This window comes from Strix aluco, chromosome 7 (genome assembly GCF_031877795.1).
Source record: "Strix aluco isolate bStrAlu1 chromosome 7, bStrAlu1.hap1, whole genome shotgun sequence".
Lineage (NCBI taxonomy): Eukaryota > Metazoa > Chordata > Aves > Strigiformes > Strigidae > Strix > Strix aluco.
The window spans coordinates 36151350-36178446 of record NC_133937.1 but is presented as its reverse complement, the minus strand read 5'-3'; the positions used below and the strand labels follow the sequence as shown (position 1 = coordinate 36178446).

The window sequence follows — 27097 nt, the reverse complement described above, 5'->3', positions numbered from 1 at the left end:
AATAGCTTTTTATTACTTCCAGCTTTTGTTGAAGGGATTAGTGCTTGTGGGGAGGGTGCAGGATTGGTTCCACTGCAAAATAGTCCTCTCTCTCCACAAAATGGCTTTCTTGGCAACTCAGTTTTTCCCTTTGTTGCCCTAAAGAGGTGCCTTAGCTTGGTTCTGGAGGGCCACCTCCAAGGACAGTGATCTGGGACTTCCTTCTGCAAAGCTAAGGGCTGATGATGATCATCAGTTCCTACTGACAGCAGTGGAGAATCCATGGTTGGTACTTGTTGCCACGTCCTCATAATGATTTTGAGAGGTAGCCCTCATGTAAGGGATTTCTATAATCCTGACTCGGTGCTGGCAAGGCAGCAGCTGTCGTGATGGTTGCACTGAGGTCCACCAAGAGACCCCCAGGTTGCCCTGAAGATGTTGTTATTCTGCCTTGAATTCTAGTCAGGCGACTGGAAGCTTTATGACTTTTTTTTCCTTATCACCCTTTAAACAATTTCTTCTGAGCCAAGCAATGGTAAATTGGCACCAAGAACAAAAAGTATCTAAATGTAATCCACATGCTGTTCTTTTCATGCCTTGAAGAATTTCAGAAAGGATGAAACAAGGTTCAAATTCATCAAATCCTGTAGAGTGGAAACCCACTCAAGGGAACAGCAAAAATTGGATGTTGCCTAGAAGTGTTTTTTAATTAAAGGTCAAATACAATAGTACTGAAAACCTTGGGGGGGGTTTGATGTGGTGATTTCAGGCGCACTATTGCCTGCTTGAGGTGCTTGTCAGGCAGGCTTGGAGTTGACTACTTTTGTATTTCTTTGTATTAGATAAGTCCAAATAAAAATTGAGGAGTCCTGAAGTGAAGTGGTCCCCTGGGCTGCCTAATTTCAATTTCACATGCAGGAGATTTGCCTGATTAGATGTAATGTATTTGCAGTGGAGTGCAGTGTGGGTCAGCAGGATATTTTCTTCACTAATGAGAGCTCTAAAAGCAATCAGGAATTCCCACCCGTTCCCCTGCTGCTCGTTACCACTATGTGCTGGAGTCTGCCCTGTTGTTACTGTGAACTTTTAACAGTGGTGCTACCTACTTCCACCTGTCCTGTTAGCAAAGATGGGATGCGATGGACACTGTAAGAGGGCTGGGCACTTGATGGTACATACTCGTTAACTACTTGCATTATTAGTTTTAGTGAATCTGGTTGTTTTTCCTCTCAAGGTGAACAGAAGCAGTAAAAGGTGCTTTTAGGTTGTGATAATCTATAAAGAGAAACGCTGTGTGTTAATCAGATCAGTCACTGTATGAACGCACAAAATGAGGGCGAGTGTTACAGTTTGTGCATGTTGCTGTCTTTCTCTCTTCTTCCCTTAAACACACTACGGAGCTGCCAATATACGTTGCTACTACCAAGTGAAAAATGGTAGGATGTCTTGAAGCCTTTTCAGACAGTGTTTTCAACATGTGATGCCTGCATGTTTTTCTCCAAGCTCTCCTGTAATTCAGGAGCATTGCAGGTTATGCTGATGCGAAGTTGGGTGAGGGGGGTATTTCCCAGCAGAGACCTTTCTCCCAGCCTGGGGAGTTTCCTTTCCCCCTCTCCCATGGCACAGAACTGAGCCGCTTCTCTTTGCTCCTGCCTGCATCCTCCTGACCACTTCTCTTCTCCCACCATAGAGTAAAGTTTTTCCTCCCTATGCATTTGTTGTATATGAGTCTTATTGGAACATTTCTCTTCCAGGATCAGTTTTTTAAACGGTGAGTGTTGATGGAAGGGGGGTTTGTATGCAAGAAAACCAGAGGATGAGCTGCACTGTAATGCAGTTGAAACCTGGCTGCATGAAGCAGGCTTGCTTGGGGAACTGTTGGTAGTTGGATCCTGACTAGCTCAGATGCCCTGGTCTGGGGGTGTACCCTGATGGGAGCTTCTCCAGAGCTTGGACCGTCCTTGATGGGAGCTTCTCCAGAGCTTGGTCCATCCCACCTGTGTGCTGCAGAGCAGCATCGCTGTGGGCGAGCTGTGGAGCCTGTGGTTCGGAGGTTGCGCGTGCCAGCCACCGCATCCAAGCTTTTTGTGCTCTGTTTGTGTGAGAAGGTGTGTGTGATGGACACGATGAGAAGTGACCATGCTGGCTGCAAAGTTGACATTGCCTGTTTGGGGTCAAATCTCGGCACTCTGCTCTGTCTGAGATACCAGTATAACTGGTTTGGATGGTTGATTGGCTTGGACCTGCCACAGTTCACTCTGTGGGAACTGTGCGTAAAGCCCAATAGTGGTCACTATACATTGCCTTGTGGAAGATGTTTAGCAGTTTCAGAGAAAATACCCTTTTAATATATCAGTACCAACGTGTAATTCCACCGTTGCTTGGCATACTTGTAATGTAATTTGGTTTTTGCGTGTAGTAGTTAATTCCTTTGGTTGGCTTTGTTTAAAGTCTTCTGTTGTTTTAATGTGACCCTGGTTTTAGCAAATAATGTTAACAGTGATTTTCCTTGCATCCCTAATTCGCTTGAGTCTGTGTAACAACTTCTTACTGTTGCAGTTAAATTTTCAATAGTTACCTGATTTTCTATTTTGATTACATGGACAAATTTGCTTTGCTTTTCTACTTCATTAATTTTAACACTAATTGCCACTTCAGGCAAAAAAAAAAAAAATCACTTATCGTTCTTAGCATCATTATAAGACTTGCTTTTAGAATGTTTTCTTTATACTGAGAGAGACGTTGTTAAAGGACTTATTCCTGTATTTTCTATCCAGCTGTATTTTTATTTAGAGGGGGGTAGCAGGATTTCTGAGTTTGCAGTGATTGTAAGAACTGCTATAAATATTTGAGGAACGGAAGAGTTTATTTATAGTGGAGTGTTAGGCTGCTAATGAAGGAAATGAAACAGGGCTGAGAGAAATAAAGTTATTTTTCTGGACCCCTCTAGTCCTAAAAATTCCACACTAATCTGATTTGCTTCAGGAAAACTCCATTGTAAAAGAAATTAACGTTTCCTACTATTAAACAGATCTTGAATCTTTAACTTTTTAAAAACTGTTGTGGTGAGACAACTGAAGCGATGCCATGAAGACGCTGTGCAATGTAGCCAAAGTGGTGCGTGGATCCAGAGCATGGGATAACCTTGTACATGGATCTATCTATCCAAATTTACTTCTTGGAGGGTTCTACTTCTTGGTTTGTTCTGCTGTGTTTCCTGTACTGCTGCATGACAAATGATTGAGAACCTGGATGAGAGAGGGGTTTTCCATGTGCTCCTCATGCTCCTCGTGTGGGCACAGGCTGGGCCAGGGCATGGCAAGGAGTGAGAGCCAGGAGAGCCTTGCCAGGAGCTGGTAAAAGTGATCACTTCAGTAAAAACAGGCTGGGAGAGATGCTCTCGTTTTGTGCCATGGTGCTGGACCTCACTGAACACTTGGGCTTCGCCAGGCTCATGAGAGTAGGAAATCCCTGCAAAATGATAAATGCTATTGCTGACTTTTGCTTGAAACCTCTTTGGTTAAGGTTTCAGAAGTATTTGTAAATATATTTTAGTGGTTTCTATGACAGTAACAGCACAGTTCCCCTTGCTGTTGTATGCTGTCAGTTTTAGCGTGCTGCCAGGCAGGTAGGTATGTTTATTCCCCTTCTAACAGATGGGGAAAGGTTAAGGCTGATGCTTCCAACAGGTCTTCTGACTTGGTCTGTCTGGCTTCACAGCTGAACTCCAAGAATTCAAAGTTTGCTGAGCACTCACAGTAACTCAACTTGAGGCCCAAAGCGTCTGGTCGTTTGACTCTGCTGAAAACTTGGTCCCTCTATCTTACTTGACATACACAAAACAAAGGATATCTGTGGTTAATTATTGGAATTTTGTCATAAATTATATACTCAAAGCTGCAGACTGAGCCATTTGGAAAGCTCTGGTCAACACTTGAGACATGTGATTTCCAGCCATCTACTCTTTCTAAACTATGCTTAAAACCAGTATGTGCAGCGCTTTACATCAATGGAAGGGACTGGAAAGGGAACTCTGTTTCTGAGTACTGATATTTCTGGATGTATTTCTTTGATACAGGGGCACCCTATTGGACGCATACGGACAAAATGGAGAAAAGGCTACATGCGGTGCCGGCAGCGAACACCGTCAAGTTTCGTTGTCCGGCGATGGGAAACCCAACGCCAACCATGCGATGGCTGAAAAATGGGAAAGAGTTTAAACAAGAGCATCGTATTGGTGGATACAAGGTAAGATCTCATGCTGTGATTTTGCAGTTTGTGTTCTTGACCAAGGCTGTAAAAAAAACCAAACTTGAAGTCAACAGAAAATCTTTTAATGGCCTTGGATCAACTGTAGAAGCAAAAAAAAGTAACTGTTTTCTTCTGTGGAAGGGTGGGTGGTTTCTTTGATGGTCACTGAGCACTAATTCTGTTCCCCCCCCCCCGCCCCATATTCAAGCTTGTAGCATAGCAGTGCAGCTAAGGATTATTTATAGAGACTTATTTGGAAAACTGAAGGCTGACTTTGCAAATCAGAGTACGACTATTTTTCTCTATTCATTTTCAGCTGCATTGTTAAAAACGTGACCATCCACTCTGGTGATTGTAGGCAGTTTAATAAAGGAAGGGTTGAAAGTCAAAAGTTATTATTTTCTATAGAGTTTATGGTCTGTGAAACTGAAATGGGAAGCAGAATTTGAGGGAAAGTAACAGCAATTACTTACAAGGGTTTGTTTGAATTTTAAACAGCTTGAGATTAGATGTTTCATTCTAAATTGGTGGTTACTGATTAAGAGAGAGTTTTAGGGAGGCCATCTAGCTCTGTGGATTGTGCATGGACCTTTAACCTCCCGGTATCTGCCTAGGTCAGGTCAGAAGTCAGGATTCGGTCATCTTATCCCTCTCCTCGCAGGGAATGAGAGTGCGTGACTTTGATGGCAAGTTGCTGTTCAAGCGCTACCCTTGCCATCCTGCCCCACATTTCTGAGCTACGTTAACCTCTTCTGCTGACCTTCTGTCAGTGGCTTCCTCACATGCCTGACACCTCAGCAACTTCTCTCCAAAGATGAGAAGTTTCCAAGTTAAGTCGCCTTGTGTCACGGTTGTAAGCCCCAGCCTAGAACTTATGCTGAGGAGCTCAGAGCAATTAGTGATGGTAATTAAGGCAGAAGTTAACTGACTTTTTGCAGATGGTGCAGTAAGCTCAAGACCAAGTCCTGGGGGCTGCCTCACCTGAGACTGTGCCACTGCCTTACCCCAGTGATGGCAGTATTTTTGGGGTGCTGCGTTTTGCGATGCCCTGATGGAGCCAGGGTGTATATTGCTTCATGTGCTGTTGACTTAGATCCTGCTCGGTACAAAAAAAATTGTTTTCCAGTGCAGAGGAGGACAAGCCGTAGTCTCCTTTCCTCTCCAGCTAGATTTACAGTAGAAAGTGTCAATTTTTCCAACATTTGTGTTAGCAGAGAGTGAAGCCCAGAAAAATCTCCCCGCATGAACGCTAATTATCTAAGTAGACTTTTCCATCTATGTTTGCTTACACCATAAATTACTGTTGCTTATGAGTGTACACCTGGCAACACCTTCTGCCTTTCATAAAGCTATAGAGCATTAACGAATTGGCTACAATTCAGTGATTTTCACCTTTCTCAGTGCTTTTTTAAAAGCAAATATAAGCCAATTAAAAAAAATCCCCAAACTAATCCTGTCTTGGAAAATAATAGTAACTGTTTCGGTACTAACTGAGATGTTATTTGAACACTTTACATCTCATGAAGAGGAAATGCAGATATCACTCTTGAAAACTGTGAAGGAAAATGTGTGTCTTGCAAGGCAGGATGGAGATACCTGATCTCTGGTTTGGGAGGGTGATTTTGGTGGGGTAAATCAGCTCATGTGGAGCTCCGTGCTGCTGTTTCCAGCCTGTGTTAGGGATCTGGGTGAGCTCATTTAGACTTGTGCCCATTAAGTGGCACAAATTAAATTTTTGCTCATGTATATTAAATGTATACAATTTCCTAGGTATGTATGTACTCTGGGAAGAAACCACAGATGCCTGTTTCTAAGCCAGCTGGATAAGTGAAGTATATACCTATAATTCTAAATCCTAACTTCTTACATCTCTTTAGTCTAAAGGAAAAAAAGAGGGGACAGAGCTGTGGATTTTAGACTTTCTTGTTGATCAGAAATGCATCAGATTTTAAATGATCTGATAGCATTTACTTATCATTGTCATTCTGCTTACCAAATCTATGTATATTCTAGATTCTGTCAGTGTTTTGAGTAACCATCTTTTTAAGATGGAAGCTTGTTTTCAGTGAATGGGTACTAAAGAATGAGACCTCCACAAGCTCTGGAGGCTGTGTCCTCTTCTTGTTAGAGGGGCAGGATGAGGTCACTGTGGGCTTATTGAAAATTATTCTGAAATTAGAGAATTGTATTTTCTTGACATCTCTATACTGACAAACTTGTAATGAAGGAATCCTCAGAAAGGACTGAGTCTTCCCATATTGGTCTGTGTTCAGCCAGATATCACGGCAACTCATGACAATTCTTGTATGCTAGTTTGTCTTGAATCTGGGTGTTGCTATATGTTTCTCCATTTCTGCTGGAGACCTTCATAATGCTTTGAGCGACTAGAATAGCTGGAACCAAACTTGGCCATATCTGCTGTCACCAGTTGAGATAACTCCATCCGTCCCTTTCGGAAGAGGCCATCATTCCTTGAAGACTTTATTTAAGAACAAAGTGAAGGGAAGGAAGATGTGAAGCTTTCCAGTTAATCCTCCAGCCACCTCTCTCCTGCTGCCTTGAGCTAAGAAATCGCTTCTTTGTATTCTCTTTATCGCAATCAGGTTGTGACCTGTAGCACTTTGTCCCTCTGACTAGGGAATGTCTTGAGTCAATTTGCACTCAGGCAGGCTGGCAGAAGGGTGTACGTGCTGGCCAAGATAGCTTCCAGAGTGAAATTCCTCCACCATGACTAATTCTGGGTGGTGAATTTAAAAATCGAACCTTTTTAGGATTTTTCAAGGTATGCACAAAGTTCCTACCGCAAGGAGAAAAGGATCAGTTATTGAATGTCTAAATCCTTTTTAGTCTTTATCTGTCTCCGAAGTGGTGATAGCTCTTGCTTTTGCATTTAAAGACATTTTATAATTTCTTTGATTGAATAATCTAAATCCTCTGAGACACCACAGGAGCCTTTACTTTTCTTAACACCACCCAGAAAGCAAATGTACTTCTATCAGTTGTTACTGTTTAAGTATTAACGGGTGTGTGTTTTCACATATGCATTTTGATAAGCTTCATCACTGCAATCGTCTTATACACATTTAAATTCAGACGGGTACATACAGAGTAAAGAAAGAGTTCTGACTCTATAGGAACTGTAAAACCCTATGGCTTTTGTATGGATGTTCTGCACTTGTTCTCTCTGCCTGAGCAGTACCAGTATATGTCTGAACTGTGCTGATTTTGTGGGGAATCATATTTTGGTTTCTAATCCTTTTTTCTTTTGAAATTCATTTAAAATTGACCCCTTTTTACCATTTTTTCCTAAGTGCTAACTTTTCATGATGTGTCTGTTCACTGAAGACATGCATTTTAAAATTAAACAGAACTGTCCACAATTTTTTATATGATGCTCCAAAAGCAGAATGTTTCTATGAAACACTATTTGCCCTTTCCTAGATTTCTGACCAATATTTCTTGGCATTTTGGTTCCGGTTTCGTTTTCCCACCTCCAAGCTATATCTTAAGGGTACAGTTGTATGCATTTGATATTGATAATTTAGTTTAAAAATTGAATTGTTTGGAGAGACTGTTTGGAAGAATTGGTTTAAAAATTTGATGGAGAAAATGGCCAAAAAAAATCTCAGTAATTTGCTAGAAGTGTCCATACCTGGTCAGAAAAAGATTGAGATTATAAAGTACCATTTTTGGGTGTGAAGCACAGCTAAAACATGAAAATAGGTATTGCAAAGCAATAATAATAAAAAAGGAGGGCAAAAGCAATTATTAAACTGTGTCGACAAAGTATCTGAAGGGTCAAGTTGTGACTCAGGATACTGGGAATTTTCTCTGAATTTCTCTATGTCAAGAAAAGACAATGACAAATTGAAAGGGGGGTACCCTGAAAACCAGGTGATGGAGCGGATGAAACTCTGTGGGTATTCTTTGGGATTTTGAAAGAACTCAATATGAAGTAGGGCTTTAGGAAACAAAATAGTAGAAATAACAGGATAATAGCTGGCCAGGAGCTAGTTAGGTTGGAGAGCTGGAAGAGTTTCCTACAACTGATAAATCTCTGGCTGTGGACACTTGTCCTTTTCTGGACTCTGTATGCCTGGTGAAGATGCTCCTGCTTTCAGTGGCTTGTTGCTGCCCTCGTGTTTTTTCCTAGTGGATTAGTTCACATGAGCTCCCTAATATGTTTCGTCTGCCAGATGAGCTCAAGTCATCTATTTAAACAGCTTAAATGGACCTAGTTGGTATTACCCAGGGAAATTTATTAGGGAATATTTGGAGACCTATAGCTCTGGTGTCTTAAGTTAGAAGGGCCGTAGTGAGCAACCAGAAGGGAATTAATGGCATTACCAAAGAGACTATCTATTTGCAACTTCAGTCATGAGGGTGGGCTTGTTTTTTCGTTCTGGGTTTTTTTTTTTTTTCCTCTCCCTTGAAAATGAATATTGCATTTGTAGTTCATCTGTACACTGAAGGCTGCTGTAAGACCTGTGTACTGTGGAAGCACTGCTTTGAACCTTTTCTGAAAGTAGCTTTTACATAAACTGGTGTGATTTTGGTGCTGGTTGTCAGTAATGGCACCAGTTTTGCTGCCCAAAGACAGGTTTTATTGAGACTAGGGAGCGATGACACCTTACTTAAAAAGACCACATTAACAAAGTCTGTAGGACCAGGGTGTTGCAGGGATGTGGCAGGATCATCACGTGTCTGAGAATGAAAGGTTCAATTTGGGAGTCTTCAATGGGAGAAGATGAATCATCCCCAGCAAAGGGGAGTTTTTCTGGACTTTGCAGTGCTGCACTTGTAACCAGAAAGCACTAAGCTGACAAGCTGAATCTAGTTGAATCCAGATCCATGACATAAATCCAGTTGTGTGACGATGTGTCATAAATGCTTTGGGCCTCTACAGCAGTTGTTTAGCTTAAACTGAAGAGGCTTAAGCTGTTGTTTTATTATAAAGATATTATCTCTTCTCATTGGAGTTACAAGAAGGGAAATTACATAAATTCTTTTTAATATTGCTATCCAGTATATCCACTTGTGGCTGTAAGTTAGTTATGTTTTCTTATTGAATGCTAAACAGTTTCTTGTGTTTTCCTATCAAATTAATTACTTACAGCTTGTTACCAATTTTTATTTTGTTTTAACTTTTGTGGAACCATGATCTGTTCTTCCTGTTTTGCATTCAAATTGGTTAAAAAAACTTGCTCTGATTCTGAGAAGTGTGATGTAACTTCTAATGTCAAAAAGTTCAGGTCACTGTGACCAAGTGTCCCTCAAAATAGCTTGTAAAGAAGTAAAATATTCAAAATATGTAGCTGTTGTATTTGTTATTTACTAATGGTTTATGATGGTAATTCTTCCTGAGCCAAACTTCGTCTTTCAAGGTTGCTTAGCAGAATAATGAGACAAAAAAATAACACTGATCAACTCTTTCTAGCTTTATAAACTTAGCTCTTCATAGTGTGGAAAAAAAAAAATCAATATATAGTTTTGATGTATACCATCAAGAAGGGGGGCTGGGGAGAGGAGCTGTAAGTTTGGGCTGTAGATTCTGAGGTCATGTCACACATTTCTGTGACATTAGGTTAGCATCCATGCCCTTCACCTGCTGCTGGAGTCTTATCTACATTTTCTTTGTTTTTCAAAGCCCACATAGCCAGTCATTAGCTAATATTAGCCCATGACTGGACAATAATAGTAGTATCTAGCTAATGAGCTAATTACTAGGTGGGGGGACTAGGAAAGCCAGGAGCCCCTTACAAAGACGACAGTTCTTCCAGGCTTTGATCTGAAGGTGCTTTTACCTCCAGCAAGTGTGAGGGCTAAGCTCTTGGCACTGGGGACGCAGCCCTGCGCAGCCTTTTCCTGCTGGATAAGGACCTATGCAATAGTCAGCTACAAAGCAGGATTTCAGACCTGTAGTTGTAATGATCTTTTAAGAATGTATAGTTACTGGAAGTGTCACTGAATGGTCCATAAATTTTTTTGGTGTACTGCACTGAATTATTACTTTCCATTTGGCTGATTAAAATGACTGTACCAGATTGTATTTTTATTCCATTTGTTAAAATACGTACTTTGCAGTTTAAAAGCTGTACATTACAGCTACATAATGTTAAGATCTTTGAGCGCTTTGTCAAAAATGTAATGCTAAAACAAGGGATTAGTGGACAGCCAGCAAAAGGTCATTTTGGGAGCCAACTTATGATGCAGGAAATACATATGTGTACCGGATGACTCTATATCCTTCCAGTATTGGGCTGGATCCTATTTTCTGCAAGACCAGTGCCAATGCTCCTTTTGAGTTCAAATGGGAACAGAATCAGCACCTTTAATATATTCTATCCGAGAAGGATTGTGTGTAATAAATGTATATCCTTACGCTCTGTTTCCATGAGGATTTTCTTCAGGCATTTTTCATGAGGCAGCATCTTCATTTCTTTCTTCTGGTACCCCAGAGCAGTGAGAGGTGTGGCCGCTCTGCGTGTCTATGGGAGGGACCCCAAACATTGCCCTTGGGTACTTTGTTTCTCCAAAACACAGGCTGTGTAATTGAGCTATTAGAGAAAGACAGAGACTTAGATGTTAGGGGATCACATCCATCCCGTATTGCTGGTGGGTAGTTAATATTGTCAGATGATTGTTTGGAGACAGATGGGAAATATCCTGAGGTTGTGAATTTGCTTTAGAGTGGATTGAGAGGTAAAGCCTGGTAAGACAATTGCTGCTAATTGGTGCCATCCTCATCAGCCTGGTAGGACGGAGTGTGCACCGACGTCTGCAGTGCTCAGATCGGGGACAAGGTACATTTATAGCAGAAAGCGTGAAAGCTTTCACTGCTGCAGCTATGCTCTACTGGATCAGGCATAAATAAAGTATTTCAGTGTCCAGAACTGTCAAACGAGCACAGAAGAGGCTTTTAAACATGGATTACAAAAGGTTAACTATTCGGGAAACAGTTCTTTTGGAGGGGGAGAGGGTGAAAATATGCTAGTGAACTTCTCAGCCTCTCTGGTTACAACCCACCAGGTCCGCAACCAGCACTGGAGTCTCATCATGGAGAGCGTGGTCCCGTCTGACAAAGGAAATTATACGTGCATAGTGGAAAACCAGTACGGATCCATCAATCACACGTACCATCTCGATGTTGTTGGTAAGTAAAACTCTAAAAAAAGACAATGCTTTTAATTAATGAGTTTCTCTATTACATTTAAAACTAACCTGATACATTTTGTATTAATTTTGAAGATGATTTTACTGTAGTCTAAAGATAAGATTTCACTACGTAACCAATTGCTATGTGATTTTATATATTCATCTGTCTCACTCATGCCTGTAGGACTAATGTACTGATACCTAGGCAAAGGTGTAATATCCACATGTGAAGGTGAATTCTTGTTGCTGTGGTACACTGGCAAGCTTACAGTGATGACCAAATAATACTGATGCAATTTTAATCATTAGTATTACAATTTAATTATTACTTGTACAATTGTACTAACACACATTTTAATAACTGCAGTTATGGAAACTGTTAAGTGAACCTTTAGATTGCTATTATTATAGGTGAAATGATTATCTTTTTAATGAAAAGATAGATATTGATTTTTGGCAAAGCTAGTGCAGATCTGGAACTTCAGGAAGGGTACTTTGCATTCCTAACAGTATAACAGAGGTCCAACTGTAGCCTGTTGTGTGGGCTCTGAGCACTCCCTGAAATGCAGATGACAAAAACTGTGAAGAAGTGTTTTACCTGAGGACAAATTGTAAAAAGCTGTGTGAATTCTTGGTAGTAGCAAAGCTGTGATTCAGCAGGACTATTAAGCACATACTTAATAATGTTAACTTAATAATACCAAAATCCTGTTGACTTTAATAAGGCTTACACGTACTTATTTAAGTGCTTAGCTTAATTAGGGTTTGAGATCTCAGGAACCAGTTCTATTCATCCCTGCTCTTGCTGATTAGCCGGGGTGGGTGTGAGTGGTTTTATTGACTCTGAAGGCATTGCTGTCCAAAAGTAATCAGTTTGGCTGTTACAGTATCGACCTGCTGGTAGTACCTCTGGGGATCTGAGCTGCAGTTTCTGAAGCATGTCTTGAATGGGCTTTGCTCTCTCCAGGCTTGTGCGGTGATCTGAGCATCACAAGCTCTGTGGATAAAACTTTTGATCGATCAATATTGAAAGCAAAAATGAATTTGATTATTGTAAGCTATTTTTGGCTGGTGACTGGCAGCCCAACTTATCTTCTGTGGAGAATCTTACTATGATTTTGGGTTTATATGACCAAAGCTGTGACAAACTTTTTATTTCCCTATTTCTTGATTGTTTTTTACATGAATAAAAATGCATCACTCACATTGTTTTGGATGGTCTTAAGAAGTAGTGCCTTATTTTGTCTGAGACTGCTTAAATCTGTGAAAACCACCAAATCCAAAAGAAAACAAGTATGAGCTTCTCAGGCAGCAAGAAATGAAAACATTCCCTGTGAAAATGCCAGTGAGAGGTAGCCTTTGTGGAGCAGAGGAGCAGAAAGACAATTTTATGATGGGGATGCTGTCAGACTAAGCCCTACCACCAGCCCCCATACATTTAAATCTTCAAAGCCAGTTTGTGAACCACCCAACTCCCCTCTCCTTGGTTTTACGTAGTCAGCACTGAAAGCAGTGAGGATTTTTATAGCCTTGGCAATATCTTGTCATCCTTGGTAGAGTGAGCTGTGGGTATTGTTGAGGTGAACCGAGGGACTGGCAAAGCCATTTTTGTTTGAACACTTGTTTAAACAAAGTTTATGGAGAGTGCAGCAGCAACGGCTGCCAGAGATGGTGGTAAATTGTGTTCTGCGTGCCTGTGTCCTCTGCTGACCACCTCGTCAGAGAGTGTGGGCTGCTCGCCTGGGCTCGCCAGGGATGAGGCTTGGTTTACAGAGCCTGGCCCAGGATGAGTGTAAGGAGGTGATGAGTTGTGGGATTTTTTGAGTTTTTTTGGGGTTTGGGTATTTTGTCTTAATCCTTTAGGGAGCCTCTATTGACTCAACTTTGGTTTTGCTTAAAACTGTTTTTTAGTAGGCTACACGGGATGAAAAAGCCAATTTTGCAATACTGGGAGTTTTCCTTGCCGAAACAAAACTGGTTAAAAATTCCCTTTCCCTTCCCTTTTCCTTGTTACCACCTCAGTCACAATCTGGCATATTTCATGTTGACGTGAATTTCTTCACCCATTTTTTTCTAGCAAATGTGTTCATGGATAATGCAGCCACTTGAGCAAATATTTATCAGAAGCCCTCTCACCTCCTCTCCCCTTTTGAGCCTTTTGAATGTCTTACATTGAGGAATATTATGCAGAAGTTTATTTTTCCTGGCAGTAAATTATAGTGACCTGCATGAATGAATGGAATGGTAATAAGGATTATGTAATTTATTTAAATGTCTATTCCTTTCCTATAGAGAGGCAGAAAAGTAAATAATGAGGTTTTTCAAAAGTGACTAGGGATTTGGGTGCTGGGTACCTAGCTGATGGCACCCAAAGGAGCCCTGATTTTCCCTGGGTGAATACTCAGCATTTTCTGACGCTCGGGCCCTGTGAGATATGAAACCAGAAGTCCAAAAGTGACTTTTGCAAGTCACAACCTGCATTTTGGAGTTCTGCGTACTTTAATCATTTTCCTTCCTTTTTGCATTTGATTTTGATGAGTTAAAGGGTGTAATTGTTAGTTTACTTTGAAAAGATATGTATGGGAATGTGTACTCTAAGATACCTGTGTTGAATTTGCTGTGAGTCTTGCAAGAGATACTGCATCGGGACTTTAACCTAAAAGGGGGATCGGTGTTAGAAAACTCAGCCATTTCTCTGTTGCTGAAAGCTTGTAATAATCATGGAGGCTGGGCATAAAATTGCTGAAGCAGTAAATTAAGGCTGGCCAGAAGGGGAAACTCTGACAGTTTTTCTAGTTAAGACAGTTCTACACAAGTTATTTTTGTGCTTTTTTTTTTTCCTGTTTTCATATGAATTTTCAGTTCCCACAGGGTCATGGGGAGTTATGGATGTTTGTTTAGAGGCAATTGTGTATGTAGACTGTATCTTACAAACTTCAGATTGTAATTTTAGGTCAAGTTGTGTGTAGAAAACTGTCAGTTGAAAGCCTCTGAAATTGCTTTTCCTATATGGTTTAACTGGTTCCAGAGTTGATTAAGTGTAAGTAATAGCAAATGGTATTAAACATGGTAACGTATTACATTAACATGAGCATCTGACTATATGGTGTAATGTAGAGAACCCTCTGATTATGTCACAGATTTGGGAAGTATCCCAGCAAAAATCATGCCAAATAATGACACAATGCTAGTTAGGAATATCCAGTATTACTTGATGCCAATAACTTTCCAAACCTTGAACTCTTTTGACAATTAAAAGCCTGGAGCCAGCAGGGCTGAGTAGTTTTCAGTGAGAATGTAGGTGTGAAGTATTCTCATTTTTACCTTGTAATTACTTGCAAGAACCCTCTTAAAATAGTCAGCTCAGCTCAGATGGTCTCATTCAAATTTACAAACCTGGCAAAACCGTTACACTGAATTTTTAACAATGGGAGTAGAAAATACTGAAATAAAAAGCAGCAAGTCGTTGGCAGCCGCTCTGTATTGCACAGGATACTTGTGCACATTGACAGTGTTAGTGGGGAATTGTCCATTCGAGTTGGCCAGGATATTTTGTGTTGGACAAAGTTATTCTTGAAATGTTTGGGATACCCCAATTTGCCTGCATTTTCCTCTCTCTTCCATTTCAAAACAGGGACTTAAGCAGGCTGTACGCAGGGCTCTGCTCAGGGATACAGATGTGTTAGATTGCAGTAGTGGCAAATGGTGGCGATGCAAAACTCTGTGAGGACCCTGTGAAAGGGAGGGAGACGAGTTGATTTTAGCTTTTTATTGGAGTACTACCCAGAGGCTTCAATTAATATCGGATACTTATTGTCCAAGGCAATGAGCCAGCACACAGTAATTGCTTACAACCGAAATGCAGAGAGAGCAGGAGAAGGAAATGTCACTGTCCATTTTATAGATGAAAACCCGAGCTGTGGAGCGATGAAATTTCTTGCCCTGGGTCACACAGGAAGCTGGTGGCAGAGCCAAAAAGTAAAGCTGGTACTTGAATCCTAATCCAGTACCTTAATTAAAAGAATGTTCTTTCCCTTGTACAGTTTAGCCCATCAGCTGCTTTTTTACATGCAGCTGAAGTGCCTTTCTATGCTTTTGTATTTAACAGTAGGTAGAAACTCGCATTTTTATAGTAAACTTACTAATAGACTAACTCCATTCTCATTAAACATATATAAAGTCATGCAGTCTTAAGGGAGAATGAATGAAAACGGTGTGGTTTTCGCTTATGGATTGTATTGTAGTGAATCCGGGTTGTAGGAAGCAACGTGGGAATGCAGCCACTGAGACTTGTATATAATTAGATCACTCTTGGATTGCAATTATCGCTGGAGTACAATTTCAGCAGCGGCAGTTCTGTTTAAGCATGGAAGTAACTAATTGAATTTATATTTTAACGGCAAAAAAAGGTTAGTCTTTGAACAGTCCTAGCGCAGGTAGCCATTTCTGTCCTATTTAATGTCATCATCCAGGGAAACAAAAGATGGTTTGGTTTCAGATGAAGTTCACCACATTACCTCATTTGCTGGATTTTATAAGCAGCTGCTACAGCACGACACATCTTCCAAGAATGTATAGGAAGACCCTGCTGTTTACTATAAAAATGAACGTAACTTGTCACAAATACTTTTTTTTTTGTAAAAAAAAAGTCCTTTTGCAGGCAGTTTAGCTGTACTTTGACCAGTTTCTAGTTTGCCTAATAGCCATGCCTTTGGCTCTTGTTACTGAGAAGTGAACTCCAGAGGTGGCAGAGTACCACACAGTTGTCCCTTAACAGTAATTTGTATTTTCATATGAAAACAGTGTGAGAATAACTTCTCATCCGGGAAGCATTTTAAATGACTCTCAGCTTGTGCCCCAGAAATATCATGTATGAGTGGTTTTACTGATAAGTGTGCAGAAAAATGCTTTTATTCTGAACTCTTGGAGGTTTTAGAGGGCTTTAGGATGAATTTTACTCTTGCTTTTTACAGCATGTTAAAAGTCTGATTAAAATGGAATCAGCTTTTTGCTATTGGTACTTCACTGTTTATATTTTCCGTAGTTTAGGCAGAAGAAAAACTTTGTCTTTGTTTCTAGTCAGTTTTATTTTTGGATTTTCATGTGCTCTCAGAGTCTCTAGCTGCGAACATGGCACAGACACATATTTTTTTTTTTTAAAAAGACATGTTTCCATTTTGTCATTCCCGAATTCATAAAAACATATGTATTGTTATTTGCTTTTTGCTGAGGCTTGTTTTGTCAAAATATAGTTCAGAATTAGTTTAACTATAATATGTTCCTTAATTTCCAAAGAATTATTTTTAGGATTCAGGTTACATACGAAAAAGGAACTGACACCAACTAAATACATGCCTTGGACATTGCATCACTAATGTCTGGCAGGAATTAAGTGTAGGTATTACAACCAAGCCTAAACTTGCATTTCTGGCAGATGTGCTTGTAGTTGTTGACTCGCTCTTTACATGGACAAGCTTTGGCTTGACATCTTCACCCAAGTGCTTGCGGCATGGGACATGACGAGACAGGGGCTGGAAGCATGAAGGAATCCACGCTGATGCTTGCCCTCAGGTATTTGGTTAGGTCGAGAGGGAAGAAGTTTTTATTTAATGTACTGATAAGCCCGAGCTTGGACTTTACACCTGGCACTGGGTTTTGGCAAGGTGTGTGCATCTGAGAAGAAATTACGCAAATTGTTTAGTGCTGGAGGCTGTGCGGTTCGCTCCTGAAAACAAAGACCACAGTGTGATGGTTCAGCTAAGGGAAAATGAAAGCTTATGGGTTTTTTTCTTAATAAGGTAAAAATATTCAACCCCCTTAGTTCTATAACACTAAAGCTTCTGATTTCATTAGAGTAGTCTGGCTAAATTACATTTTATGGACAAATACTAGTGTCATTACTTCATCTGCTGGGTGAACAGTGAATTTGTCATGTTTGGAATGCTTTCCTGCAGAGTCTGCTGGGGGAGAACTGGTCTCCCTGTCCCACTTTCTGTCTTATTACAGCCCCAAGGCAGGTATTTCTCTCTCTTTTGATGAATGATGAACAGGATATTGTTTCAGCTCTGTTATTATCATTTTTAATCATGCCTTCTAATTCGTGCAGTATCCTACTCATGGAAATGCAAGTAGGAATCTGCAGGAGCTGTCTGAAGATGCTAACAAGACTGTTGCCTTGTTAAATGTGCAATTGGTGTGTGTCGAAAGCCATGTCTGTACCATGGGGGCTTTTTGACCTAATCCAGTCTTTTCTAACAATTTTGTTACTGAAAAAAATGGCAGTGTAATTGGCAGTAAATTGATAAAGTTACATCCTCTTAAAAATAAAAAAGCAAAAGCAAAAGCTTAAGTTATCACAAATACAGAAAAGTCATAAATGAACTGTGATACAGACTGGATGAATGGACCATATTAAAGGCAAACAGAAGGTTATTAACCATGTCTGTCTTATTGATGAGGAGTTTGCACCTGCATTTCTTCATGTTGTCCCCAAGCGTGGGAGGAAACGTGGAGGTGGGACAACCCTGTGGCTACAGTGGGATAGCTGCCCATGGTGAGCGAGATTAATCCTAACTGGGACCACCACACTGGTGGTTTTGGGGATTAAACTAGGATTCGAAGAGATGTAGCAGAGGTGGAAGTGGATGGAGATGGCACTCGGTGGTAGGCATCAGGGGTTGTGCATGACTGTAGTGAGCTGAGGATCTGGGGGACAGGACTGAGAGAATACAAGAGTGAAAGGGTGTGGGGAGTCTTCCCGAGGTTTGCAATGCAGGAGAGAAGAAAACTTTGAGGGATGGTATCAGGGTGAGATAGGTAAGAGGGTGAGAGATCTGGCAATACAAAAGTGTGGACAACTCAGTAAAAGGTGAAATTCTGTGGTAATTAAAGAGAAAAAAAAAAAGGTTGCACTTACAACCTTCATGTTGGTATCCTCTCCTCTGACTGCTCTGCAAACCGCTGTATGACTTGAAATCCAGAGGTCGCTGTGTTTTACAGGTTTTCAGGATTTTAAGTCATTAGGTCATCTTTGGATTACTGCCGTTCCCATGGTGCAGCTTCAACAGCAGTTGTTCCATTTAAACATAAAAAGCCACATTAAAAATCATAGTTTGTTAAGCACTTTTGAATATTGAACTGCTCTGTAAATATAAAATATTAAGTTTATTTTTTCAGGTTGCTCTTTAAAAGGTTGCATGAATATGTTGAAATTTTTGACTGTTCATGAAAGAACAACACTGATACTGTCAAAACTTGAGCTGAGTGAAGAACTCAACATGACAGGGTATTAGTTGGAAAAAAGTCTTTACCATTTTTACAAGATGCTTGTGAAAGTGTAAAATTAGATATACATTTAGAGATTTTTAATCAGTCACAAATTAGGTGATCAAAACAGTTGCTCTTAAGTATGTTAATGAATCTTAATGTATTTTGTATTTACAAGTGAATATACATGTATTGGTTAGTGTTTATATCTGCTGCGTTGTTTCTGCTATTAGACTGGATTATATGCATTAGTGAGCAACGTAATTTCATTTCAACAATTGGACATTTGCTTTGATATCTGTGCTAATGTGCTATCTAGTGTTTGTGAAACCCACCTGTGTCTACATGTGAATGAATATTCCAACAAATTATTTCCCCCTTCCTCCCCACTCCTCAGTGAAATTTTCTCAGAAAGCAGTTCTGTCACCTGCTGCTCAGCCAGAGGCTGGTGATGGTGCTCCCGGCTCTCGGCTTTGTAGGAAGCTGGCTGTTCAGAGTGTATGCTGAAAGGCAGGAAAATGTGGGTGCAGGAGAGAAAGTAGAAAGTAACAGAGAAAGACTTTCTTGTTATGGAGCACAGAGTTTGTGTCCAGGCATGGCCAGCCTAAGTGCTTGCTATGAACACTGGTGCATCTTGTAAACTTTACCTGCATTTACCTGAATGACTAGAAATATATTGACAAATGTGTATAATCAGGGTCTTCCCAAGAGCAGTCATCTTCATCTGGTCCAACGTTTAGAACAGGTTATGGATTCTGTGCTGCAGAAATGAGTGTGATCCTGATGGAGGGACATCTCCCTTCCTGACATGGGACCACAGGAAGGCAAACTTCATCACCAGGGAAGGCAAGCCCAAAGGCTGAGTGAGGTCCAACATAGACATTTCTTGAGGCTAGGCCAGAATGGTCCAGCACAGAGCATTGAAACTCCGGGCACTGGAGCTTCTCTCCTGCCCTGAGAGCCTGCACATCGGGTGTGCTCCGTCAGCTGGCCGGTTGGCCGTGTCTAGAGGGGAGGCAGGGAGCTGGGGAAGGCAGAATACCACAGCCCTTTTGGTAAATTCACACCTGCCTTGCTCAATAGAGCGAGTGTGCTGTGTAAGAAGAGGGGGAGAAGTGCAGAAATATAAGAGGGCTTTTAAAGGCTTACATAATCTTTTCCATTTTACTTTAAAGGCAGCGCTGTTTTCAGGAAAGGAAATTTGGAGGATGAAAATATGCAGTCAGGTCACAATAACAACAGCAATAGTAACTCTCACTGTGTGCTTTATGGCATTACTGGGTGCGCTGGTGAGTTAAACCCACTGCAGCTGGGAGAGGACATCATCTCTGTGGGAGAGATGCTGTTTGCCAGGCATATGGTAAACCTTTGGCAGAGCCTAGTGGAGAGCCCAGTCCAGTGATGCTGGACCCCAGCATTGTCTCTGGTTATTATAAAGCAGCTGAGTGCTGGGAGCTGTGCACAGCACAAAGGATGATAAATCTGTGTGTAAAAATTAACGCAGTCTCTGGAAAAGGCCAGAACAATAAAATTTTACCACTTGTCTGTGAGAAGTCACAAGTTGTTTTTCATATTCTCTTGTAGCCTTTTTCTTTTAGGGTACACTGAAAAGAATTTCAATGAAAATTTTGGCTCTTCATTGTTCTGTTTCCCGTATTTTTTCATACTAAAATAAGGCCTCTCTCCTCTTTGTTCAGACATGCATGAAGCTTTTGCTTATGCATGCACTGTGTGAGGGATGCTGCAAGTGAGCTCCAAGATTAATGTTGTACAACTCTTGTTGCTGTGACTTTTTCTGCTCCAGAGGGCTGATGAAACCCACGCTGTGTCAGCCTGACAATAGGGCTTTGCTTTAAGGACAAACTGGTCTTAAAACCCTGTTGATAATTTCATGTTTTAAAAGAAGAGTGTTCACATTGCCTGCCTTAGCCTGGAGTTGCTGGATGTTCCTGTCTTTTTTAACCCTCTGATTATATGTGTGGTTTAAAAGGATAGCTTTTAACTAGTTCCGATTGTGATTTTTTTTTTTTTTCCTACTGTTTTCACTGACATCAACAGGCTTTGTATCAAGCTAAATAAGTAATTTTGCTTGCTTTCTTTTCCTCGGCTTTCTGCCATATGAGAAAGAGGTGTGCAGATGAACTTATGCTGTAAAGGTGTTATGCAAAGATGGATTTTAGCTTGAATACACATAGGACAGCAAGCTGAAGCTATGCTGTAGAGCTATCCAAAGAGACAGATGGGATAACATCAGTGGGAGTTTGCCTGCTGGAGAAACAGTGCCATTACTTCAAATCAGAGGTGAAGGTGGTGAAGCCAAGGACAAAGAGTTTGAATACACTTGATTAGTTTCTGTAAAGATTTTAAAAAGGCACTGCATTTTACTCATCTGGCCTTGGTAAGTAGGAGGGCTTGGGTGCCTCAAGGGAGTTGGGTGGGGTGGCAAAGGCTTTGGTATGGGTGGCAAATGGGACTGCTTCTGGTGTCTGTGACAGAATTTTAACTTTTAGAACTAAAACTCTTTAATAGTCAGTGTTCAAATGTTTAATTTCATGAGAAACTGTTCAGCGACAGCAGGAAATATATGGAGTGTGGTTCCCTGTTGTCTCACTTTATGCTGACTGTGGATACTGGTCCAAAAACCAAAGCAGAGATGGACGTGTGGGCCCAGTAGTTAGTAATGATGAAGTGTGTGGCACAGCAGCAGAAAGAAAGGCCTCAAGTTTATATAAACGTCTTCTAAATTTAAGTACAGAGGGAGTTTCAAAAGCGATTATGGAGGTTAGCCCCTCACTCCCAGCTGCATGAGCAGATCCCTGTGCTGCTCCAGGCCTTGCCGGGTTCAACTGTGAGGGCCAGGAGCTCCAGCTGCAGCGATACCCCTTTGAGCTCTTGGCCACTGAGGTGACTTCTTCAAGTAGTGTTGGGCCAGTAGGAAATGCTATATATGGAGAGTCCTGCTGTAGAGAAACATTGAATGGTATGAACGTTTGTTGGCTAATGCCTACTGATAAAAGATACCAAAATTTGTAAGGCATGATTTCATCAGCACTGGTAATGTTGCTCTGATCCATAAGCTATTCTGCTAGTCTGCTTTAAAGGCTCCTGTTCTTTATTAAGCGTTCTTGCAGGGATGGTCTTTATCCCTTAATGTTTAATGAACAGTGATCTGTTATTCCTTGTAGCCTTAAGACATCTTCTGATTTTGCATGGTTTGGGAAGAGAGCATTGTTCCTAACTTGCTGCGAATGCTACCTTGGCATGTATAAATTACCTAGGAAGTGATGATTTGAGGGGTGTGTGTATGTACATATAAATGGAACATGACAGTACAGCAGCACTTCTGAATTGGCCATAAACAACATGCAGTGCTTCATATTATGCAGAAAAGAAACCAAACTGACATGCAGCTGGTAGAAGCTGCTCAGCTCCTGGCTCACGTGTATGTATAGTGTATGACATTAATTAGTAGAGGCGTTTTGCGTACACCTGCTCAGTTGTTCCTGATCTTTTGAAAGAGCAGCCAGCATTCAGCCTTATTCCTCCATGTCATGGAGCAAAAAGTGGAGTTAGCAGTGTTTTTCTTCCAGCATTTCATAGAGCACAGGCCCCCATAAGCAATTGCTTATTGCTGGAGAAAGGAAGCGAAGGTTTGGCTTGGCCCATGTGTAGAAAGCTACCTTGAAGGAGGAAATTCCTGTGGGGACTTTGACATCTGTTTGGTTAGACCCCTCCTACGCCACTCCACCTAGGCCTATGGAGGGCAAGTGTAGTTTCAAATCGGGTCCTTTGTATGAACTTGGATAATGCTGGATTTATAGAGAAATCTGAGTTGCAATTCCTCATGCCTTGGCTGCTCCTGGAACTCTCCTCACAAGAGCTCTCTAATTCAGAGAGCAATAATTAATCCAGCCTTGAGTGCTTGTGAACTGAGGCCAGATGTGCAGCTCATGTAGGTGAGATCTTTCATGAAGGACAGTGATCCTTGTGTCTCTTCTTGCAAACTGGTTCCTTTGGTGTCAGCTAGGGCAGGATATAAGCTTGAATGGTCTTCCCTCACTGAGCGGTGAGGGATTGATAAACATTTAATCTTTCTTTTAATGGTTGATATTTAGTGCAAATAGGTAGTGATCAGGGACTGATAGCCTGTGGTTGGCTCAGTGGCTTTAGTAAATGCCTTCACCCAGTGGTAGGTGTCTGCACCACCAAAAAACATCATCAGAGCCAACAATAATAGTACGTATGTGTACAGTCTCAACAGGGATGCCAAAAATTGAGCATAGAGACAGAGTGGCTTGCACAGGTAGAGTGAGCTGTTCTCTCAAACTGTGGCTGAAATGGTCATTAGGGCCACTTCTGAGAAGAAACAATAATTCACCTTTGCGGTGGCATGGGGTGCACTGGCCCTGTGGGATGCTGGAGCTATACCTGAGAGTTTCACCTTCCGATCAACTCCAGGCAGCGGTTAAGTCACCTGAGAAATTACCATAAAAATGCATTTTCTGTTGGAGCAGTTTTGGTAATTCTGCGGGTATGGTTTGGAAGGGGGCACAAGGAGGGGGCTTTGGGTGTCCCAGAGGTGGGTGACTTCCCACTCCAGAAGGCTTGTCCACGGGCCACTTGGTGGCATGAGGGATGTGTCAGGTGGATACGCATCTGTCTGTAAAGTGTCTGCCAGGGGAATCGCCATATGTGACGTGTTGTTGGATGGGAGAGGACATATGCGGTTAATCTGGGGATGGAACCCTGTAGCAACATGTTCCTCCATCAGCAGTGCTGCTCCCAGGCCTCAGCGACCTTCTGGGACCTCCTGTGTTAGGTGGCTTAGTGGAAATAGTGGGAGAGTGCTGTGTACCGGGTGAAGATGAAACACAGAGGAGAAAGGCTGTGGGGTTTTTTTGTTTGTGTGGGGTTTTTTTGTTGTTTTTTGGTTTTTTTTTTTTGTTTTTTTTTTTCCTGTTAAGGCTGAAGAGTCAATCTTGCAAGTTTGGGATGCTAGGTCAAAGCCAAGGCAAGATGCTGTGATTACAGTCTGGCCTAAACCACTGTAGAATGCTTTTGAGACCCATAATTTACAGAATAATTAGCATTTTCCAAAGCAACAGATGTTGCACTGTCAGATGGAAGGTGGTTGGGAATGGGTAGGGTTTTTGCTGAACAGGGTCTAGACTGCTGCTGAAGACTTCCCAAGCTTGGAGTTCAGGCAAAATAAGCAACTAGAGCTGAACGTGCTGTGCCTACCAGGGCAAGTGAAGAAGAGAGCACGGCGAGTCTGTGTTTTCAGTTAAGCAGAGAGACAGCTGGAACTGCTTCATTTTTTATTCAGTGATGACTGAATACACAGAACCTCTACCAGGGGCTATCGATCCGGAACGGTTACTGGTGCTCTGAGAGACATCATTTGAGGGATCCCTCTGTAGCTTCACAGTGGCAGCTGTCAAGACAACTCCTTAGGAGTCAGTAACATTTCAAAACTGGTATTAAAGACTCTGATAAATGTGTCTAATTAAAAATTATGGAAAATAGTTAGATAACTTTTTTCTCCCTCCCCACTCCCCCCCTTAACTGAGGATCTCTCCATTATCCCCAGAACTCATGTTTGGTCTTGCATTTGCTATTCAGCTTTTATTTTCCTAGCCTACACTTGAATCACAAATTTGCAAGGAGAGGAAACAAGCACATTCAAAAGGAGAAAATAAGAGTAGTTTTTCATTTTTTTTTTGAAATGAATCGGATGCCCTATCCAAAGCCCATTGAATTCCATGTGAGTTTTTCCCCTGACTTCAATGGGCTTTGGTTCTGGCTTTTAGCTCCCATGAAAGGTCCTGAACTGTCTGTGCTAGGGTGACAAGGAGGCTTGGATAGACAATTATCAGAGCTCTTCTTAGCCCCTGGCACAGCCAGGTTGCTAAGGAGATTTGGCCTCGGGATGGGTCCCAGAGCTCACCCCTTCCGGGGTTATTGTCTTCTCTCCCTGCCAAGGCGCTCCAGTAGTGGCAGAGCCACTCTTTCAGTCACAATATGCTCTACTTCGGCCCCTGGCAGCAGCAAATCCTGCCCTACATCTTCCCTCCACTGGCATGCTCGGTGAGCAGCCTCTCTTCTGGCAGTTTTTTCATCCTTGCACCTCCTGCACTAGGACTGGAGTGGTGGGATTGCATCTTCTGGTCTCTGTTGGCTGTGAACCTTGGGGTTTTGGACCCTATCACCCCACCTCCATACCCCAGCATCTTCACCTCACACATTTGCATCGTGGCTTTCCTGTCTGTGTCCTCTCTGATTTCCCTCTGAGTTGATGGCAGCTGGTCAGCAAAAAAAAAATTGGAGGAGGTAAATTCAAGGATGGGAGGGAGAATGAGGCCTTTTTGTAGGAATCACCTGTCCTGGGCCTTAAACTTCTTAAAGCGCCAGTTCTCAGGACTCATTGGGAAGTATGCAGGCTCCGGTAGTCATTTTCAGGATAATTCTTCGAGTCACTTCTCCCTCCATCATCTGTGGCAGGATGGACTTCCACCCATCTCCAGGTGTTCCACAGGGCTGGGAGCTTCCTGGGAAGCTCCTTCCATTGCACCAGTTGTTTGGAAACTTGGAATTTCCCAGCTTTTCTGGTTTCTTTGCAGTTTTCTCTCTTGGAGGAAGGTATTCTGAAGTTTTAACATTAACAGGCTAAATGACAGTTTCTTCTAAGCCGTTGGGCAGGTCTCTTTGTCAGTTGTCTTTTCAGATAGCGAGTCTGTTTGTCTATAGATAAGCAAGTAGAATTGCTGAAGCAATTCTGAGCAGAAGTGCTTAAGCCCTGGGCACTTTTATGGTGGTGTAAAATTTAGATGCTTGTAGCCTTGAATATCATATTCCTCACCTGAGCAATCATTTTTGCTCTGCCTTCTGTAGATAATTGACTCCTCAAATGGGGATGATGATGGCTTTGTATCTAAACTGCAAGTTGGAGAAAGCAAGTCTGCCTATTAAAGTGGGATCCAGTATTAAGCATTCTTTTTCTTTAAAAGGTGTTACAAAGTTAGACGTCAGGAAGAACCAGAATAAAAATGAAATGTAACATATGGAGATTTATATGTAATTATCAGTTTGTCTCAGTTACTTTTAGATCAATATACAGAAAAGAACTTTCAGTTTGGAAGATTTTTAAACATCCATTACATTTGCTTTTAAACATCTATTACATTTCAGTTGAATCAGAAAGGTCTGTTTGAGAAAGCAGGGCATATCTATGAAAAACCTTGTAGATATGTATGTAGTTCACTAAGTAATATTTATGGTAATAAAATTAGTATCTACTACTTTTTGTGGTCCTTATGATGTACTGCTTAGCGTGCTTGAAGACAGCTAATCTGTGGGGTGATATTCTGTATTATATCATATGCTGTTGCCTTGATTTTGAAATGGCAGCGAGTGAAATACTGAAATTGCTTTGGTCAGGTAGCAAAGATCTATTTCTTGATGTTCTGCTTCAATATTAATGAGCAAGGGGAATATTGAAATCAGTAGGGCTACAGAGCTATGAGATTGGTTGTCAACTTGTTTTGTATGAAAATATTGAGTTAAATGAGAGATGTATATGGCTACTATAGCGATGATCCTGATTATTAGGTTATATAAGGCTAATGATAAAACTAGTTTCGCTAGCCTTTAAGGTCATCTTTTTAAAGGCAACTTTGACTCTTTTGCTAGTCTTTAGTAAAAAAGAACACACCATTTCCATCTAATATTAGTGTAGCCAGTTGTTTGAGTGATGATGTCTACTTATAAATGTACAGCTTGTATTTCAAATGCTAAATAGTAATGTGAGATTTATGAATATGGTTTTGACAGTACCTGCACTTAAGCAGAGTCCTTAGATGTGTGTGGTTTGCAGAGAAACAGGAAAGACAGGATAACATTCTGAAATCACTATTTCCCAGAAATGATACTGTATAGAATTATGGTTGGTCATTTGTAATTTCTCCATATTTAGTTATTTTCCCCAGTACTGAGTGTATTTTTTGTGGTCCTTGGACTCCAGGTTTGTCATGAAACCCTGCTGAATTTGCATCATGAACGTTATGTTTTTCTGTGCTGTTTGCCTGTGTGGGCATAGGAATACTCCCTCCTGCTGAAGTGGGGGAGTGGACGAACACTAATCATTGCTCCATATGTTGGAGGGCAACTAAAGTTTATTTTTAACACATTTACCCTTAGAGAAGAAATTTCACAAATGGCTATACATATACACCTATACATATGCATGTACTTTATTTAATTTTTTAAAAGGAATTTGGGACCAAGAACGTAAGAACTTTGCCTTTACTTCTTTGCTTTGCCGCCTCATTTTTGGTAGAGGAAATGTTTGACAGTCATCAATAAAAGATTAAATCATTGATGGCTATCGGGATAAACTAAACACATTTCGTGTGTTGATGCTGGCATAGTAGGAACTTTTCCAAGATGT

General features: G+C 41.2%; 1 protein-coding gene across 6 annotated transcripts in view; it reads left to right on the top strand.

Annotated features, from left to right (window-relative positions):
* FGFR2 (fibroblast growth factor receptor 2) overlaps positions 1–27097 on the top strand; it is an 87225-nt gene that overhangs the window by 24669 nt on the left and 35459 nt on the right. For all 6 annotated transcript variants that reach the window (XM_074831435.1, XM_074831437.1, XM_074831436.1 and 3 more), the window contains 2 exons: positions 4058–4227; positions 11260–11383. In XM_074831435.1, coding sequence (XP_074687536.1) covers positions 4058–4227; positions 11260–11383 — 294 coding nt within the window. The remainder of the gene's footprint in view (positions 1–4057; positions 4228–11259; positions 11384–27097) is intronic.